Source organism: Pelophylax lessonae (assembly GCF_965119305.1).
Source record: "Pelophylax lessonae genome assembly, chromosome: 10".
Lineage (NCBI taxonomy): Eukaryota > Metazoa > Chordata > Amphibia > Anura > Ranidae > Pelophylax > Pelophylax lessonae.
Genome location: NC_138777.1, coordinates 96,308,725 through 96,326,823, shown reverse-complemented (window position 1 = coordinate 96,326,823; position 18,099 = coordinate 96,308,725). Strand labels below are relative to the sequence as shown.

At 41.7% G+C, this 18,099-nt stretch overlaps 1 protein-coding gene across 4 annotated transcripts in view; it reads right to left on the bottom strand.

Moving 5' to 3' along the window:
• Window positions 1-18,099, bottom strand: part of EPS8L2 (EPS8 signaling adaptor L2) — a 247,565-nt gene that overhangs the window by 54,122 nt on the left and 175,344 nt on the right. For all 4 annotated transcript variants that reach the window (XM_082271163.1, XM_082271162.1, XM_082271164.1 and 1 more), the window contains exons 5-7: window positions 11,492-11,653; window positions 10,993-11,139; window positions 982-1,061 (exon numbers count right to left, since the gene is read on the bottom strand). In XM_082271163.1, the coding sequence (XP_082127289.1) occupies window positions 982-1,061; window positions 10,993-11,139; window positions 11,492-11,653 (389 nt within the window). The remainder of the gene's footprint in view (window positions 1-981; window positions 1,062-10,992; window positions 11,140-11,491; window positions 11,654-18,099) is intronic.

The window sequence follows — 18,099 nt, the reverse complement described above, 5'->3', positions numbered from 1 at the left end:
TGTTTTCTCCAATTATATTTTTCAAGTTTGTCTTACTGCTGTCCTTCCAAGTAGATGTAATAAATATCAACCTTGTACTATGTGACATACTCACTGTTCCTGGATTTTATAACACTCTTATCAACTAAAGTTTTTTTTTTTTTTTACCTATGATACACCCAAGAAGGGTGTAATAACAAAGCAGTGCTAATGCTGGTATAGGGCCATGACGAGACTCAGTGTAAGGTATACCCATCTAAGGGTCAGTCTAATAGAGCTATTCATATGGAAATTAGGAATACAATGCACTTAAATGTAATCTTTCATAATAGTGTTGCTCTTCCTGTGTTCTCCTTCTTGTCTTCTGCTGTCTATGCCAATGGAATAAATCATTTAGATATTGTCCCTAATTTGACATTTGTTCTGGGTTCCCCAGAGTGTAACTCTAGTCTCCCTGGGGTACAATGCCTGTACTCCTCTCCCAGTGTGTAACATTTAAAAACAAGGTAAAATGGGAGCTCTATGATCTATATTCAGATACAGTGCTGTTTGTACCATGTGTAGCCGTTGACTGCATTGGCTATGGCTAAGAATTTTGGCCAATTAGATGCTATATATAAAATATATCAACAATTGCCAGATAGAAAACATGTCTTGGTGTTATTTCACAGGGGCTCCCCATCCTTTGCATTAGAAAAATGTATTTTCTTTGTAGCCACTGACTATATATACACTGATGGCTGGTCATTAGAAGAATAAATTACACTTTTTCTACAATAGGCAAGGGGAACAAGGTCTGGGTCAAAGTTTTAGAAGAACAACCACTCCCTCCCAGCATGTAATGTTTGCCTTGATGCCAGTTGATGGCTTCCATGACAAGCTAGAAATACTAAATAGTCATAAAGTTGACCATCTTTGCTCTGTATATAGCGCATATAACCTGATACAAATCCTAAAGTATTGTCTGATCAATAATAATATTTTAGCATTAACTATACTCACTTGAGTGTCTGTGGTCTCATTTTGTTCCCATGTTTTATGTCAGCAAGTGCGCTTTCAATATCAGCATGGACCATATCAGCCTATGAAAAAAGAAACAGTATATATGAGCCATATGTTCATTTGACCTTACAATCTTACATGGTTAATAACATGCAGCCATATTCAGTAAAACGTTCTCATTATTAAAGCAAAACTATTTTTTTTCCAATTTGGATAGAGTAAAGGAGGGTTATAACCCCTGTCTATTTATTTTTTTTATTTTTTTGCAATTTGTGTACCTTTGAGGAGACTCCCCTTCACTTCCTGTCCCATAGCCAACACAGGAATTGAGAGGAAATCCCTCCAACGTGAGGTAATCCCTAGTTGTCACCAGAATTAGTGTCCCCATAGGATGATTCCGCCTATTCCTGTTGACAACCTGAAATTTGTGATTTTCCTTCAAAGTCACTCTTGGTGATAATGGTAAACAGTACAAATAAAGGGTGAATCTCCCTGCAGGGCCCAGATAGCAATAAAAACCTAAACCTATATCCAAAACAAAAAAAAATCTGCCTTTAGTTCTACTTTAAGTATTAACCAATAACTCCTAGGTCGAAACCTATAGAAACCAAACAGAATGTACTCTAATGAAGGTCCCCTGAACCTCCTTTAGGGAAAGGGAGCCTTGACTGCTGGAAGCATGGCATCACTGTGGGTGGGAACCTAAAAGGCAAGTTAGGTAGCTACCTTAGGATTGGCTACAAAGACCTGAGGTGACTGGGTGGAGCCTTAACTCTAGAAAGAGGCTACCCTGGGGCACATCCAACTGCTCTGAGAAGATTCAACTGTCACAAGAGTTGCCCACCCCCCTTGTGATGTTTTGTCACAGCTTTCTTAATGGTTTTGACCTTGCCAGCAATTGATGTTGCTTTATGGGCTATGCCCTCAAGTTAAATTCTGGGGTCAGTCCAATGTCTGTCTGGCACTGATGGTAAGGACAGGCCTCTTATGGCACTTTTCCACTGCAAGTACCAGCTCGTACCAGCTCGGCTCTACTCGGCCCTGCTTAGCCCGGTTTGCTTTTCCACTGCTGGTACCGCATGGTATAGTGTCAGAACGGTTCGGTACGGTATGGTATGGTTTGCTTTTCCACTAAAGTAGTACTAAAGTTAAGTGGGTGGGATAACAACGGGGTGGGTGGGATTCTCTGACCAATCAGTGGCTAGTAGTGACTGCATGCAAAGGATTGTGGGATATGGTACCAGTTTGGTACCTGTTGGAACCACAATCGAGTAGGTACTGTTTTTCAGAGCCGTACCGTACCGTACCATTCGGTTCCATGCAGTGGAAAAGCAAACCTATACTGTACCGTACCGAACCATTCCGACCCTATACCATGCGGTACCAGCAGTGGAAAAGCACAAAAGCGTGCCGAACCGGTACGGTTCCATGCAGTGGAAAAGCGCCATTAGACTATGTGAGTTTATGTTTTATGGGTTCTCACAGTATAACTGTTGATTGGCATTGTTGTTTGGTAAATTCTTGGGTCAGTCTCATGCCTGTCTGGCACAGATGGTAAGGACAGGCTCTTAGACTATGTGAGTTTATGTTTTATGGGTGCTCACAGTATAACTGTGACTGGTATTGTTGTTTGGTACATTTGGAAAGTTTTTACTTTTGCAAAGTACAAAAAAGCTGTGGCCTTGCCCTATTTCCAACGTAATCAGTTTCCATGTCTTTTTGGGAGCCTATGCTTCTCAGCAGTCAAGTACTCAGGCCAGTACAGGATGAATTCTTATGGCTTTCCAAAGGCTTCTGCATTTAGGAATTAGCATTTGAAGGAAACCTGTACTAAGGGAATATAGTGGCTGTTATTGCAGGCCTCGCTCAGAATATGCTAGTTACTAACTGATCCAAAGTCACTGAGTCAGAGAAAGCATGTGCCAACTGAGCAGAGAAAGGTGTTCAGAATTCATGCATGTTTGTTTTAGGTTAGTGAGTAAAATCTAGCTCTGGGACCCCATGATCTGAAGTTACTACCCTGCCAACATGTGCCCCTGACTGCGAGTCCCGCTCTTATTATTGTCCCAATAGTGAAGAAAAATTGTGCAAAGTTTTGTCAAAGGCAAAATTGATACCGATACTCAGATCTGACAATAAAATGATGTATAAACACACGCGAGCCAATTAGCCATAACATTATAACCACCCACGATGACCCATTGAGGCATGGTCTCCACTACACCTCTGAGGGCATGCTGTGGTATCTGGCAGAACAATGCAAGTAATGGATGCTTTAAGTCCTGTAAGTTGCAAGGTGGGGCCTTCATGGAACAGACATGCTCGATTGGATTGAGATATGGAGAATTTGAAGGCCAGTTCAATACCTCCAACTGTTCATTGTTTTCCTCAGACCAGGCCACCTTCCTCCACTGCTCCATGATGCAGTTCTGATCCTGACATTGCCAACATAGATACTTTTGACTGTGGACATGAGTCAGCATGGACACCCTAACCAATCTGCTGCAAATTCCTCATACACAACAAACTGCAATTCACAGTGTGTTCTCACACCTTTCTGTCAGAACCAGCATTACCTTATTTCAGCAATTTGATCCGCTATAGCTCTTCTATTGGATCAGACTATACTGGCCTTCACTCCCCATGTGCATCAATAAGCCCTGGCCACCTATGATCCTGTTGCCCATTTGCCGGTTTTCCTTCCCTGGACCACTCTTGGTAGGTCCTGACCACTGCGGGCTGCATCCCAAAAGAGCCCCAGTTTTGGAGTGCAGTGTTGTCTATCCATTATGATTTGGCCCTTGTGAAAGTCGCTAAAATCCTTACACTTGCCCATTTTTTCTGCTTTCAGCTCATTAACTTAAGGGACAACAGGTTCACTTACTGCCAAATATATCCTATCCACTTTCAAATGCCATTTTAATGAGATAATCAATGTAAGGCAATGTAAGGCTTCATTCACACGGTGGTAAAAAACGCATACATAAGTGTCTTTTAATTACGGATCTGAATACAGCTGCATTGCTTTCAATGGAGCCATTCACACGGGGGCGTAAACATGAGCTTCTTTTAGATCCATAACACAGAATCTAAAAATTTGCATCTGAAAACATGCGATTTACGCACTTGTGCATATAAACGCATGTATTCGTGTTTGTGAGCACATGAAATAAGCATTAACAAAACGGAAAAATAAATGATCATAAAAACAAATTATGTGCGCATTCACATCTTTACATGTTTAAACCTATCTATACGCAAGTATTTTACTGATCATTACGCAGGAACTTTTCTCCTAGAAAACACATGTGTAATAACATCAGTCAGTTTTACGGACGTGTGAATTAGACAGTATTCACTTTACCTGTAGCAGTGTACCTGCACACTACTGTGCAAAAGTTTTAGGAAGGGGTAAAAAAAAAAAAAAGGTGTAAATTAAGATTGCTTTCAGAAATAAAAGTGTTAGAAGTATAACTAAAGGCAAACCTCTTTTTTTTTTTTTAGTTTTGGACAGAGTAGAGATGGATTATAACCCCTCGATTTTTATTGCTTTCTTTGCCCCCTTTAGAGCCTGTTCACATAGGCGCTACCCGACTTGCCGGGGTGACCTGTGAAGTCGCGGTGCGCAGCTCGCACCGCGACCTCAGAGCGGCATGCATGGACTTCATATCATTGAAGTCAATGCAGGTCGCTCCAGGTCGCCCCAAAGTAGCTCAGGACCCTTTTTCTAAGTCGGAGCGACTTGTGTCGCTCCTATTAGAACGGGTCCTGTGCTAATCTATGGCAGGCGACCCGCGGCGACTTGTCAGGCGACCAGGTCGCCTGACAAGTCGCCCCAGTGTGAACCGGCTCTTAGGGAAATTCACACTCTCTATTTGTCCTGTTTACCATTATCATTGAAAGTAAAAGAAAATCCCAAACTTTGGGTTGTCACCAGAAAAGTAATAGAGGGGAAATCTTCCAATGGGGACACTAGTTCTGGTGACCTGGAGGTCCCCAAGGAATTCCCCTAATTTGCAGGGATTTCCTCTCACTTCCTGCTGGGCTATGGGACAGGAAGTGAAGGTAATTATCCAAAATGGAAAAAAAAAATTTGCCTATAGTTCTACTTTAAGTTTATTTTCATCAGTTAACAAAATGAAAAGTAAAAAAACAGAAGAGAAATTCAAATCAAATCAATATTTGTTGTGACCACCTTTTGCCATCAAAACAATATCAATTCTTCCAGGTACACTTTGACACAGTTTTAGAAGGTAAATTGTTGCAAAAACCTTGGAGAACTAACCACAGTTCTTCTGTGGATGTAAGCTGACTCAAATCCTTCTGTCTCTTCATGTAATCCCAGACAGACTCAATGATGTTGAGATCAGGGCTTTGTGAGGGCCAAACCATCACCTCCAGGGCTCTTTGTTCTTCTTTACACTGAAGATAGTTCCTAATGACATTGGCTGCATGTATGGGGTCATTATCCTGCTGCAGAATAAATTTGGGGCCAATCACACACCTCCCTGATGGTATGATACGATGGATACGTATCTGCCTGTATTTCCCAGCATTGATCCTGACCAAATCTCCAACTTCTTTGGCAGAAATGCAGCCCCAAACTTGCAAGGAACCCCCACCATGCTTCACCATGTTGCCTGCAGACTGCATTATTGTATCGTCTCCAGCCCTTCAGCGAACAAACTGCCTCCTGCTACAGCCAAATATTTCACATTATGACCCATCAGTCCAGAGCACCTGCTGCCATTTTTCTGCACCCCAGTTCCTAGGTTTTCTTGCATAGTCCAGATGCTTAGCCATGTTTCCATGTCGAGGTATGGCTTTTTGGCCATATTTTTTACATGAAGACCACTACTGGCCAGATTTCTTTCATATTAATATGCTTCCTATTCTCATATGAATATGTATACAGCAATACAAATCTAAAACTTAACAATGTAAATAAACATTTCTATCATATCTCATGAAAGCTGCCATTTGTAAATGCAAGGCTGTGGTTGCTAATCTTCATTTCAAAATACTCATGTCCAGCTTTCACTAGCTGAATGCTTGTTCTTTGTCAAAAAGAGGTCAGCAATGGCTGCCCAGCATTTCTCTTGTGACAGTTTTTAAATCTTATTTGAATCCTACAGTATATCTGTACTGCCATAAAGAACCAGAAGGTGGTGCCAAAAGGCCATGCAGACTTCATGGATCAGGAAGCACAACTTCAAAAATACTTGTAGCCAAAGAAAAAAAAGGAAGAAAACTACCTAACAGAATAATAATTTATATTAACAATTATAGGCGACTTTGACAGATTTTTAATGTTGTTATATAATTTTTTTTTTCTTGTTGTTCTTGAACACTTCACTTTGGGGAACATTTATAAAGTGGAAAATGTCTTTAGTTCACAAAAAATTAACCTATTTTTAAAGCAGATTTTACTGGTCAGATTTTGATACAGATAAGTGTCATTTTCAACTATTGTAAACATCTGTTTTTAATGGAAAAGGTGCTATATTACATTCTCTGCGCTAAAAAAGCAATGACTCAATATAAAGACCACTCTTGAACATTCACCACAAACGAGCAGCCCCCATGTCCTTAATTACTAGAGGGGTGCTTCAAGACCCCCCGCTCCCCAAAAAAAAGGGGTAACCCTCGCTAAGCACATCCAGTATCCAGGAAGGGGAGCAGGCAGGGGAAGGATGTTAGTTGTATGTGCAACAGCCAGAGGCGTAACTAGAAGCTTCAGGGCCCCCTGTGCAAGAAACCATTAAGGACCCCTAGACCCCTGGCCGGGCCCCTTCCCTTCAAGCCTGGGGCTCTTCCCACTGATCCTGGGGCCCTTTACTCTCATTGTGGGGCACTTTATTATGGTCACGCAGCGGGACCCTTTCACAAGTTCACAAGCCCCTTCCTGTCAACTTGGGCCTCCCCATGGTGGTGGAATGCCAGGGCCCAGTCGCAAGTGTGACCTTTGCGATCCTGGAAGTTCACCCACTGGTGTCAGTAGTTTTTTTTTGCTTTTACTTTTCTCTAAGTCAGGGACTACACGTGACTAAGGACCCTTTCCCTACCCTACATGAAAGCGCTGGGTCCTTGCAATTGCTTTCTCTGGTTCCCAGCAATGCATTGTGGGAGATGAGGAGAGAGTCACATGCTCCCCCATACCTGGAAGTACAGAGTGTTTCACATTGCAGGCGGGGTGGTTGGAAACACTGGCAACATAATTGTTAGGCAGTCAAGGCGCTCAGGTATCAAACAAGCCTGTGACTTTTCCCTGCTGGCAATGCCCAGGGACACTTTAAATAATGTAAATAATTTCCAGTGATATTCGGAAGATCTTGCACTGGAGGTCTCCTTTGGGTTTCTGGGATATCCCTGCTCTGACATCATATTTAGTATAATATTAATAGGGTGGATGAGATTAATAATTACATACTTTACCAAAATGATTTTAACGTTATTTCAAATATGACGTTGGAGCCAATTAATTCAAGTTGATTTTACCAGCATACTCCATGCATCCTTTCTATGGAGATACCAGCCTGTTTGCTTTGTTGGCAAGGTTAAAAGTGTTGATAGGATAGGATTTTTTTTTGTCATTTTAGAAAAAAAAAAACTTAAAAACCCTTACAAAAAGTGTAGAAACACAAGATCAGCGCTATGAACAGCACTGTGTGTGCATTCAACACACATTTCCTGAAAATCTACCACATTCGTTTTAATAAAATATTATTAATGTGTGAATAGTTCTGGCAAATCCAGGCTGCCGAATATGCCTGGAATCATTAGATTGTTATCTTGTTATAGCACACAGAAATTTTACAACCTGTTACAAAATCTCAGTGCGTGGAGGCTCACCCTTTACTTTTCTAATTGAAAACAGAAGGGAGTGTTTACTTATGTCTCTATTGCTTCTGCTTGTTTGTCAAGTCACTGGCTACAGTGTGGCGGAAATGTCACGTCACATGTTATTGTTGGAAACACATCTGCCCTGTCTATGGCTTTTCTGAGGGCTCAACAACTCTTAAGACTTGTGATATTCATTTAGCCTTTTGCTGCCAATGGCTTCATTGGGAACCTATGAATTTAGGGGTAGCTAGGGCCTAATGCATGCACCAAGTTGGTCAGCAATTTGCAATCTGTTTCCTCTCTTTCTCTCTTCCTCTTATCTTGCTAAAAGTAAACCTGTACTTACATACAGTGCCCAAACACAAGCTTACACAGACAGTGTATAGTAGGCACCCCATCAGTGCCGGATTAAACTCTGTGAAAGCCCCTAGACCAGCCTTACTTAAACTTTTCAACACAGAGGAACCCTTGAAATAATTTTCAGGGTCTCAGGGAACCCCTGCTAAAAATTACTATATTTACAACTCATGATACATTAGTGTGATGGCCAGTGGGATGAATGTTCCTTACACTTGTGGACATTGGGAAGAATTACCTTCTTCCAGATAGCTAAAAAGATCAATGGTGTCAGGGGGAACTTATCTGAGAGGCAGAAACTGCCCATTGCTCAAGGAACCCCCAGCAACCTCTGGAGGAATCCTAGTTGAGAAACACTGCCCTAGGCAGTCAAAACCTTGGGGCCCTCCTCACAGGTTTCTGGAGGTTGCTCGCACTCCAGTGGGATAACATTGAATCAAGTAATGTGCACATTGGCCGCTAGTTGGAGATGACCATCACTACTGTACAGTACACGTAGGTAGGTTACACCTACATTTTTTACAAACTGACAGCTAAAATAAGATGGGCTTTTAAGAGACAAAGTGAAGTTTTCATTTCTTTGAGATAAATAATTTTTTCTATCTTTTGTAAACAGTTTAGGAAAGTTAATTATTATTATTATTATTGTAATTTTCTTTCAAAATCAAATCAATATTATTTTGATCCATTGATGCGGGGCCCTAAAATGGCATGGGACCCACAGGCCAGTGCCTATTCTGCACCCTATGCAGGGCCATTTAACTGGATCTATTTAATGCCATCTCCCACAGCTGCTATTACGTGTGTAGCCTTTCTTTCCCCGATGTTCTGTTCTCTTATGGAAGTATGGGAAAGAAACCCTGTGCACGCTCCTGGTCTAGACTTCGTTGTTAGAAAAATTAGGATACACACCCAGTTCTGGTGGGTAGAGGGAATCATGTAAGTCACTTTCTTTCCTCCCAAGTGATAGCGCTGCTTCTTGCTATTTGGTTTCCCAGGCCCTCAGCGCTGTCATATGAAGGTGGAGAGAAAGTTGTCAACCTTGTGTAACCTCCAAATCACAACTTGGACCTGACACAAGGCTTCTTATTCTCCTCGTTTCTTCAAGCAAAGAGATTAGGAGGGAGCGAAGGGAAAGTAAGTATAAGTTGCTGCAGGGGGTTGACATTAAAGAGTCACTTTTACCTTTTCCATGCTGAGAAGAGTGACAGTGTCTCTATCAAGGGCATCCCGTGATCCCCATATACTCACATCACTTACAGTACCTGGCAGCTCCTTGCTCCCCAACAACTAATGCTAAAGTCAACTGTGTTGGTGACCCAGCAGCATAGCTACAACCCTTCCCCCAACTAATGGAACAGTACATGGGCCTACTGATTGACTGAGAGGCTTGAGCAATGTCATGGGGGATCGGGTAACATGCTCCCCCATAATAGGAAGTGCTGGGTATTCTCGCCAGCTGCAAAGGAGTAAGAAACTGTAAGGGAGCACAGAAAGGGTAAGTGCAAGGGTGTCAGAGTTGCCTTTTGCAAAAACATTGCCACTTCACTTTAGCCATGAATGAGCCAAGCACTTTAATAGCCCTGCTCACGTAAAACAAATCAGGTCACCCAGTTTTGTTTTTTCTCAAATTCTCATTTTATTGGCTCCTCACTTCTTTTATCACTTCAAAAATTGGGTTGTTTAATAAATTCTGTCTAGATAATAAAACAATAAAGTTTTGCAATATTCTTATCTATATAGTCTATCAATTATCAGCATCAAAGGTTGACACATTAGTACAAAAATAAACTTTTATTGCATGTTAAATATGGAACAGGACTATATAGCTGCTACAGCTATGTGAGTTACTATTTGAAAACATAAAGTACTTACATTTTGACACTTCCTTTTTTAGAAATATAGTTAAATTCTTATGAGCCGTTTAAAAAGCAAAATAACAAGTGATAATAGAAAAGAGGGCAGCATGGTGGATTACTAGTTAGTTTTTCACTTACCTTTGTCAACTCTAATTTAACACCAAGGTATTTGTCTAATAATTTAACTGCTTGTTTACACCACAATGCCCATTATGTTGAATGCTGCATTGTGTTGCCATTTAGCGTTATTTGCAACTCAGCACATATATACAGTGTGGTGCAGTAAGCCTGTGCTATAGTGCACCTAAATGAAAATCTTTCTGTTTTGCATTTTGAAAATGGAGCTGATTTTATTTATTTTTTTCCTCAAGGTCCATTAACAGCTTATTCAAAATGAATAGGCTGCCTAATGCAGCATGCAGGAGCATGCCGGCAATAGGGCAAACGGAGGTGACTAAGTTAGGTGGCACTCGGGGGGTTGGAGTTTCCATACCAGACACTCTGTACTCCTACTGCAGCTCAGTAATGTTGCCCTGGTTGGTAGGACACTGGCGCCACCTCCACTGTAACCATTAATGTGCTGTGCAACCCAGCCACCTGTGGCCTAGAAACCAATAATCCTGTGTGTCCACGCTACCCTTGTCCTAGCCACCAATGATGACCTATCCATAAAATGTCATTCATTGCTAGGCTGCAGGTGGCAGGGTCACAGCATCATTAGAGTCCTAGGAACCAAAGGTGGGGGGTCAGCAAAAAAGGCCACCTCAGGCGGCATATAACCTAAGCAGACTCTAAGCAGATAGACAAAAATGCATGCATTAATATGCATCACATTGGATTTAAAAGCTGTCCTAGCATTTTCAGACGATAGCAAATGTTGACATTGTTCAGTTGTTATATATTGTTTAGTGACAATGTCCAAAAAACATAATAATACGTTTCTATCACTTACCTCCATTTCGCAGTTAAAGAAGTGAATGTCAGGCTTGTTCTGATCCGGCTCCTGACATACTAGAAGGAGAACGTTTGGATAGCGATGTGGGCCTTGTATACTCTGGCAGTGATGGACAATGGACAGTGGGAAGTTCTCCAACTCTTCCTAATATAGAAAATAAATATTTGTCAGCCTGATGGTAGTACTGAGCATTCTCCTGAAACGCTCATGTACATTTTTCCTTTACCTTCATATCTTGCTATACAGCCATAAATGCATTTGGTTATTTAGAGCCAACAACTAAGTCTCATTAATACAGTTATGTCACCACATATGTTCAGCTTGTTTTCAAGGGAAGCCTTAATATTCACACCTACAGACACATTTAGGCCTCCCATAGTAAATGCCAGTAAAGGTCTCACTTGAGTCAGGACCCAGTTACAGTTATGCAAACAATAGCTGTGTTTATAAGGTGATATCAATAATATATGATATACTATACTAGATCACACTATACCTGTGTGCCAGAGTCCAGAAGGCTGATGGAATTGCTTATAACTTGGAGAACCATTTCCTGGGCCCAGATTTTATCCTTGGATTCTAGTTGCATCAGTCGTTTGATGGCTTCATCCACTGTGCCCAGAGAATCACTTTTATCCATTAAAAATGTAGCCAGATGCTAGAAAACAGAAATAAAATAGCTTATTTTATTTTATAATACAGATAAAGTTTTCAGGGTGCATTTCTAAAGTTCGCAAAAAGAACTGACATTTTAAGGTGATTACAACTTTTGTCCGTATGTTACTTTGCCAGATAGTGTTTTTGCACAGTAGTCCCCAGTCTGTGGCCTTGAGGCTGGGCCAGTTGCTCTCAGCATGGCGGATTTCAGTGCTGAAAACCATTGTGATCTATAATATGTACACATGCTTCTGACCGATAGTCTTTACCAAAAACTTAACTCTTATTTTAAAACCTTACTCCTTTCCAAAATGTTTGTCTTTACTTTTGAATAGAGTAGGGAAGAATAAAAATGTCTATCAGGTTTTTATTTCTGATCGGGATCCCTATGGGAAGTGACAGGAAGTGAGACAAAATCTCCCGAATAGAGACATACAGTATCTCACAAAAGTGAGTACACCCCTCACATTTTTGTAAATATTTTGTGATATCTTTTCATGTGACAACACTGAAGAAATGACACTTCGCTGCAATGTAAAGTAGTGAGTGTACAGCTTGTATAACAGTGTAAATTTGCTGTCTCCTCAAAATAACTCAACACACAGCCATTAGTGTCTAATCCGCTGGCAACAAAAATGAGTATACCCCTAAGTTAAAATGTCAAAATTGGGACTAATTAGCCATTTTCCCTCCCCGGTGTCATGTGACTCGTTAGTGTTACAAGATCTCAGGTGTGAATGGGGAGCAGGTGTGTTAAATGTGGTGTCATCGCTCTCACTCGCTCATACTGGTCACTGGAAGTTCAACGTGGCACCTCATGGCAAAGAACTCTCTGAGGATGTGAAAAAAGTAGTTGTTCTACATAAAGATGGCCTAGGCTATAAGAAGATTGCCAAGACCCTGAAGCTGAGCTACAGCACAGTGGCCAAGACCATACAGCCGTTTAACAGGACAGGTTCCACTCAGAACAGGCCTCGCCATTGTCGACCAAAGAAGTTAAGTGCATGTGCTCAGCATCATATTCAGAGCATGTCTTTGGGAAATAGACATATGAGTGCTGACAGCGTTGCTGCAGAGGTTGAAGGGGGTGAGGGGTCAGCCTGTCAATGCTCAGACCGCACACTGCATCAAATTAGTCTGCATGGCATTCATCCTAGAAGGAAGCCTCTTCTAAAGATGATTCACGAGAAAGCCTGCAAACAGTTTGCAGAAGACAAGCAAACTAAGGACATGGATTACTGGAACCATGTCCTGTGGTCTGATGAGACCAAGATAAACGTATTTGGTTCAGATGGTGTCAAGCGTGTGTGGTGGCAACCAGGTGAGAGGAGTACAAAGAAAAGTGTGTCTTGCCTATAGTCAAGCATGGTGGTGGGAGTGTCATGGTCTGGGGCTGTATGAGTGCTGCCGACACTGGGGAGCTACAGTTCATTGAGGGAACTATGAATGCCAACATGTACTGTGACATACTGAAGCAGAGTATGATCCCCTTCCTTTGGAGACTGTGCCGCAGGGCAGTATTTCAACACAATAAGGACCCCAAACACACCTCCAAGAAGATCACTGCCTTGCTAAAGAAGCTGAGGGTAAAGGTGATGGACTGGCCAAGCATGTCTCCAGACCTAAACACTATTAAGCATCTGTGGGGCATCCTCAAACAGAAGGTGGAGGAGTGCAAGGTCTCTAACATCCACCAGCTCCATGATGTCGTCATGGAGGAGTGGAAGAGGACTCCAGTGGCAACCTGTGAAGCTCTGGTGAACTCCATGCCCAAGAGGGTTAAGGCAGTGCTGGAAAATAATGGTGGCCACACAAAATATTGACACTTTGGGCCCAAACTGGACATTTTCACTTAGGGGTGTACTCACTTTTGTTGCCAGCGGTTTAGGCATTAATGGTTGTGTGTTGAGTTAAATTGAAGGGAATGCAAATTTATACTGTTATACAAGCTGTACACTCACTACTTTACATTGTAGCAAAGTATAATTTCTTCAGTGTTGTCACATGAAAAGATATAATAAAAGATATAATAAAATATTTACAAAAATGTGAGGGGTCTACTCACTTTTGTGAGATACTGTATACTGAGATACTGTATATAGCCCACATATAACCCACATATCTAAACTCTTCACTGCCATTTGTGCTGATCTTGTGGCAAAAAAATGATTTCCTGGTGATACATTCAAAACAAAATGATTGGCCTAGGACTGAATGTGGCCAATTAGTGCTACCTCTGTAACCATTTTTTCTGTGTGTGGACGCGCTACAAGAAAGACCAAAAAGTATCAGTATTCTTTTGTCTTGTCTTTCCTTTAAGCCAGGGGTGGGGAACCTATGTCCCGGGGGCCGTATGCGGCCCTCGAAGTCATCTGGGCCGGCCCCCTTTGCAGCTGAGTCTGTGTCTCTCAGCTGATCTGTCAGAATGGAGCCCATGCTTCCTGTATAGTTCCGGCTCCGTTGTGACAGTCTGAGTGAGTCACAGGCACAGGCATTTGATATCAAATGCACTATGCCTTTGACCAATACAGGAAACATTGCCTCTTCCTCCAGCGTGGCACCGCTGCTAGCCAGCATTTCCCGCCAGCAGCACACACAGCAGAGCCAGCAGTACTCACAGCAGTACCAACCAGAGACAGCAGTAACAGCCAGAGACAGCAGTAACAGCCAGAGTCAGCAGTACCCACAGCAGAACCAGCAGTACCAGCCAAAGCCAGTAGAACTCACAGCAGTACCAGCCAGAGTCAGCAGTACCCGTAACAGTACCAGCCAGCAGTACCTACAGCACAGTACCAGCCAGCAGTACCCACAGCAATACCAGCCAGCAGTACCCATAGCAGTACCAGCCAGAGCCAGCAGTACCAGCCAGCAGTACTAGCCAGTAGTACCAGCCTGAGCCAGCAGTACCCACAGCACAGTACCAGCCAGCAGTACCAGCCTGAGCCAGCAGTACCCAAGGCAGTACCAGCCTGAATCAGCAATACCCACAGCAGTACCAGCCTGAGCCAGCAGTACCCACAGCAGTACCAGCCAGCAGTATCCACAGCAAAGTACAAGCCAGCAGTACCAGCCTGAGCCAGCAGTACCCACAGCAGTACCAGCCAGCTGTACCCTCCAGCAGTACCAGCCAGCTATGCCCACCAGCATTACCTGCCAGCAGTTCCTTTCAAAACTTACCATCATAAAGTCGACTGCGCTCCAGACTGACCGACGCAAACCTGGAAAACCAGTTGCGAGTAGCAACATCATCAATACCAGCTAACATCACACACCTCTCCAAAGAGAAGCAGTTGCAGCCATCACATTAGGGGTGAGTTAATTAAATGTTTGACCAAATATAATAGGCACATTTTTAAGTTGATAATTTTGTACGGCCCCCGAATGATTTTATAAATACCCAAATGGCCCTTGGCAGAAAAAAGGTTCCCCACCCCTGCTTTAAGCATTGCATGTCTGTGTTAGTGGAGGGAGAATGAAGGCTACACCACTACACTTCTAAAGCTACCGGTTGACAAGCAGCCTAGTGCTATGAAAGAATTCCAAGCCTCTGGTATCAAAATCACAATGATAGTTTTTTCTTTATTGCACAAAATTCTCTAAATCCTCAGTAGCATATTATTAAAGCAAAAACTATTATTAAAAATAGCAATTATTTATATATCCTAGGAGGCACAACTAAAAATAATGGTTAGAGAAGCTGAACACATGAAGACCTGAAGTTTGTTTGGCAGATCATCACTTTTTTAGTATTCTGTACTATATGTTCTATATGTTCTATACTATATATATGTTTTATACTATAGCTAATTCTCCCGGGTTCAGCAGTATACTATTGGGTTGTGAGTTTCATTCTATTGCATACTCTTTCTTCAAACTTTTGAAAACTCTTATCTCATTCTTATTTCAACCGTACTGCAAGTAGTTTAAGTACTGAAATTTTTCTGTATAATATAATCGACTGGGACAAATAAAAATCGCATGGCTGTTCTTTCATTGACATTGCTTGTAAATAATTTCTGTAAGCAGAGGAAAAACACAAATATATTCTTTGCAGAAAGAATTTGTTATTGGGGAAAATACTGCATTATGACCAATAGTTGGCGCTGATGAGCAGCCTTATTTCCTATGATTGTCACTGTCATCTAATGTGGCATTTTCCCCATTTTCACATACGATCTGCAAAAGTGTAGCCTGAGAACATTTGACTTTGCCCATTTGACACAGGATGAATTTTAGAAAACTAGTCTTTACTAGTTTTCAGCAAACAACAGACTGGTAGTCCATGGTAGTCCAGGTAGTCCAGGACTACCTGAACAAAAACAGGTACATAGTACCAATAGTACAGTCAAGTTAAAATAAAAAGCATGCCAAAAACATACAGCAAACATGTGTGGGTGGCTCTAGCTGACGTTTACAGAGATGTATCAAGATATTAACAAAACATCAGTTCATGCCCCCCCTCCAAGGAGTCAGGATAAAGAGAAGGGTTACATATTCTAATCAGAACCTACCCCCAGGCCCAGGCCCTAACATAAATAAAAATCTGGGCAGGGTGACTGGAAGATGCCACCACAGCATTGCTTCTATCAAACTTGCAGATGCAACTCCTATTTACGTAAATGATTTTGTAGAGTGGTAGGTTGGAATTGACTAGTTGTGGAGGGAGCACAGGTGCCATACTAAGTGCAGCATATATGGGATTTATTAAAAAAGACAAGAATGTTACTCATTAACAATGCTACCCATCATTTCCAGGAAGTGACATCACGACCAGCCATCTGTCCGTTCCACGGCTCCAGGAAGTGTCGGCATCCACCGTCAGCATCCCGTTGAGTCACAGCCGCAGAAGGCCATTCTGAACCACCTCTCCACTGACAGGGATGATCTGCAGTGTTATATGTATATCCCATATATGCTTCACTTAGTATGGTGCTTGTGCTTCCTCCACAGTTACCCCCAAGTCACTTCTTGCTTGTACACTGAGCTGCCACTAAAGTGAACCTACTTTTGGACTTTATTGACTTTTTAATAGATTTTTAATAGATTTTCTAATTTAGTCCAATTGATTGTGTTGAGAACTGCTTGGGCACACACGCACTTTCAGCTTTGTTCCAATACCTATGTCCATTGGAATTGACTAGTTGCTTCCAATAGGCGATGGTGGGAACTATGTTTTTTTTTTCCAATGGAGCGTGAGTGCCTTATTAGAATTAGAGCCCTACTGGCTGATGTAGGTGAGAGGCCTTCAGTAAGGCCCAGCAGAAAAATTTTTGTGCAGGAAAAAAAACGAATTAAAGCAGTCTGGCCCCCCCTTACAAGCACAGATGCAGTAACATAGCCAAACACATAGTAACACAGGGGGGTTGATTTACTAAAGTCAAATACACTGTGCACTTTGCAAAGTGCAGTTGCACTCTACAAGAGCAGTTGCTACGCAGCTTGGTAAATGAGCAGAAGCTATGCTGACTTCCATCATTCAATCATGTTCAAGCAAAAATGCATTTTTTTTTTATTTTCCTCGCATGTAATTGGGTACTTTTTGCAAAGTGAAGCTTTTCCTTATCTACTGAACTCTGGAGCAACTGCACTTGCAGAGTGCAACTGCCCTTTGCAAAGTGCACAGTTTTTTGGCTTTAGTAAATCAACCCCACTATGTACTGATATAAATATTCAGGATGTTTTCGTTGACCTCCATCTCAAATTGCTAGTCTCCTGGCTTCAGCGCTTTCTAAAACATTGGCCTTGGAACAAGTGGGGATAGGAAAGTCAAAACTTCTAATGTGTATACTTGTTGCAAGTACTGAAGCTAGTAGATTAGTATCATAGCTAGGAATGGATATTTTGAGAAGGTGCGGTTACCAATGGTAGCCTGCATATAAGTTACTCCAGGGCAGAGCTAAAAGCTGTTCCCAGAGGTGAAGCAGAACACCTGATTACTGGCAGAATGACATAGTCCATAAAAGGAACTGTAGTACCCACTACAGAACTGTATTACACATCCAGCAAAGCTCCCAATAACTATCCAGATAGCTTCAATAGCCAGGCCAAGTCCTTGGACAGCCAATCACACACTTTACAACAAATGCAGCAAAGCTCCTTTGCAGGAGGCACACTAAAGTCCACATTCGTAGAGGAAAATGTACCAAGGATACAAATTAGATTAAACGAATCTGTATATTATACACAATAGCACCAATTAGAATATTCCTTAATTAGATTTTTTGATCTGAAGATACCAAATAAATAGCATCTACCCCTGAGAAAGTGAACTAGATTCACAAAACACGCCAAGAATTGGGATGCACTTAATTTTGGCATTAAACTGTTATTTTGTGAAGTTTAAATATTTACATTTGTGTGTTAATTATGGCGCTCTTGTTATAACAGATCAGCTAGTTTGTTTTATTGAGGCATGACTTATAATTAATTAAAATAAAACCTAATTGT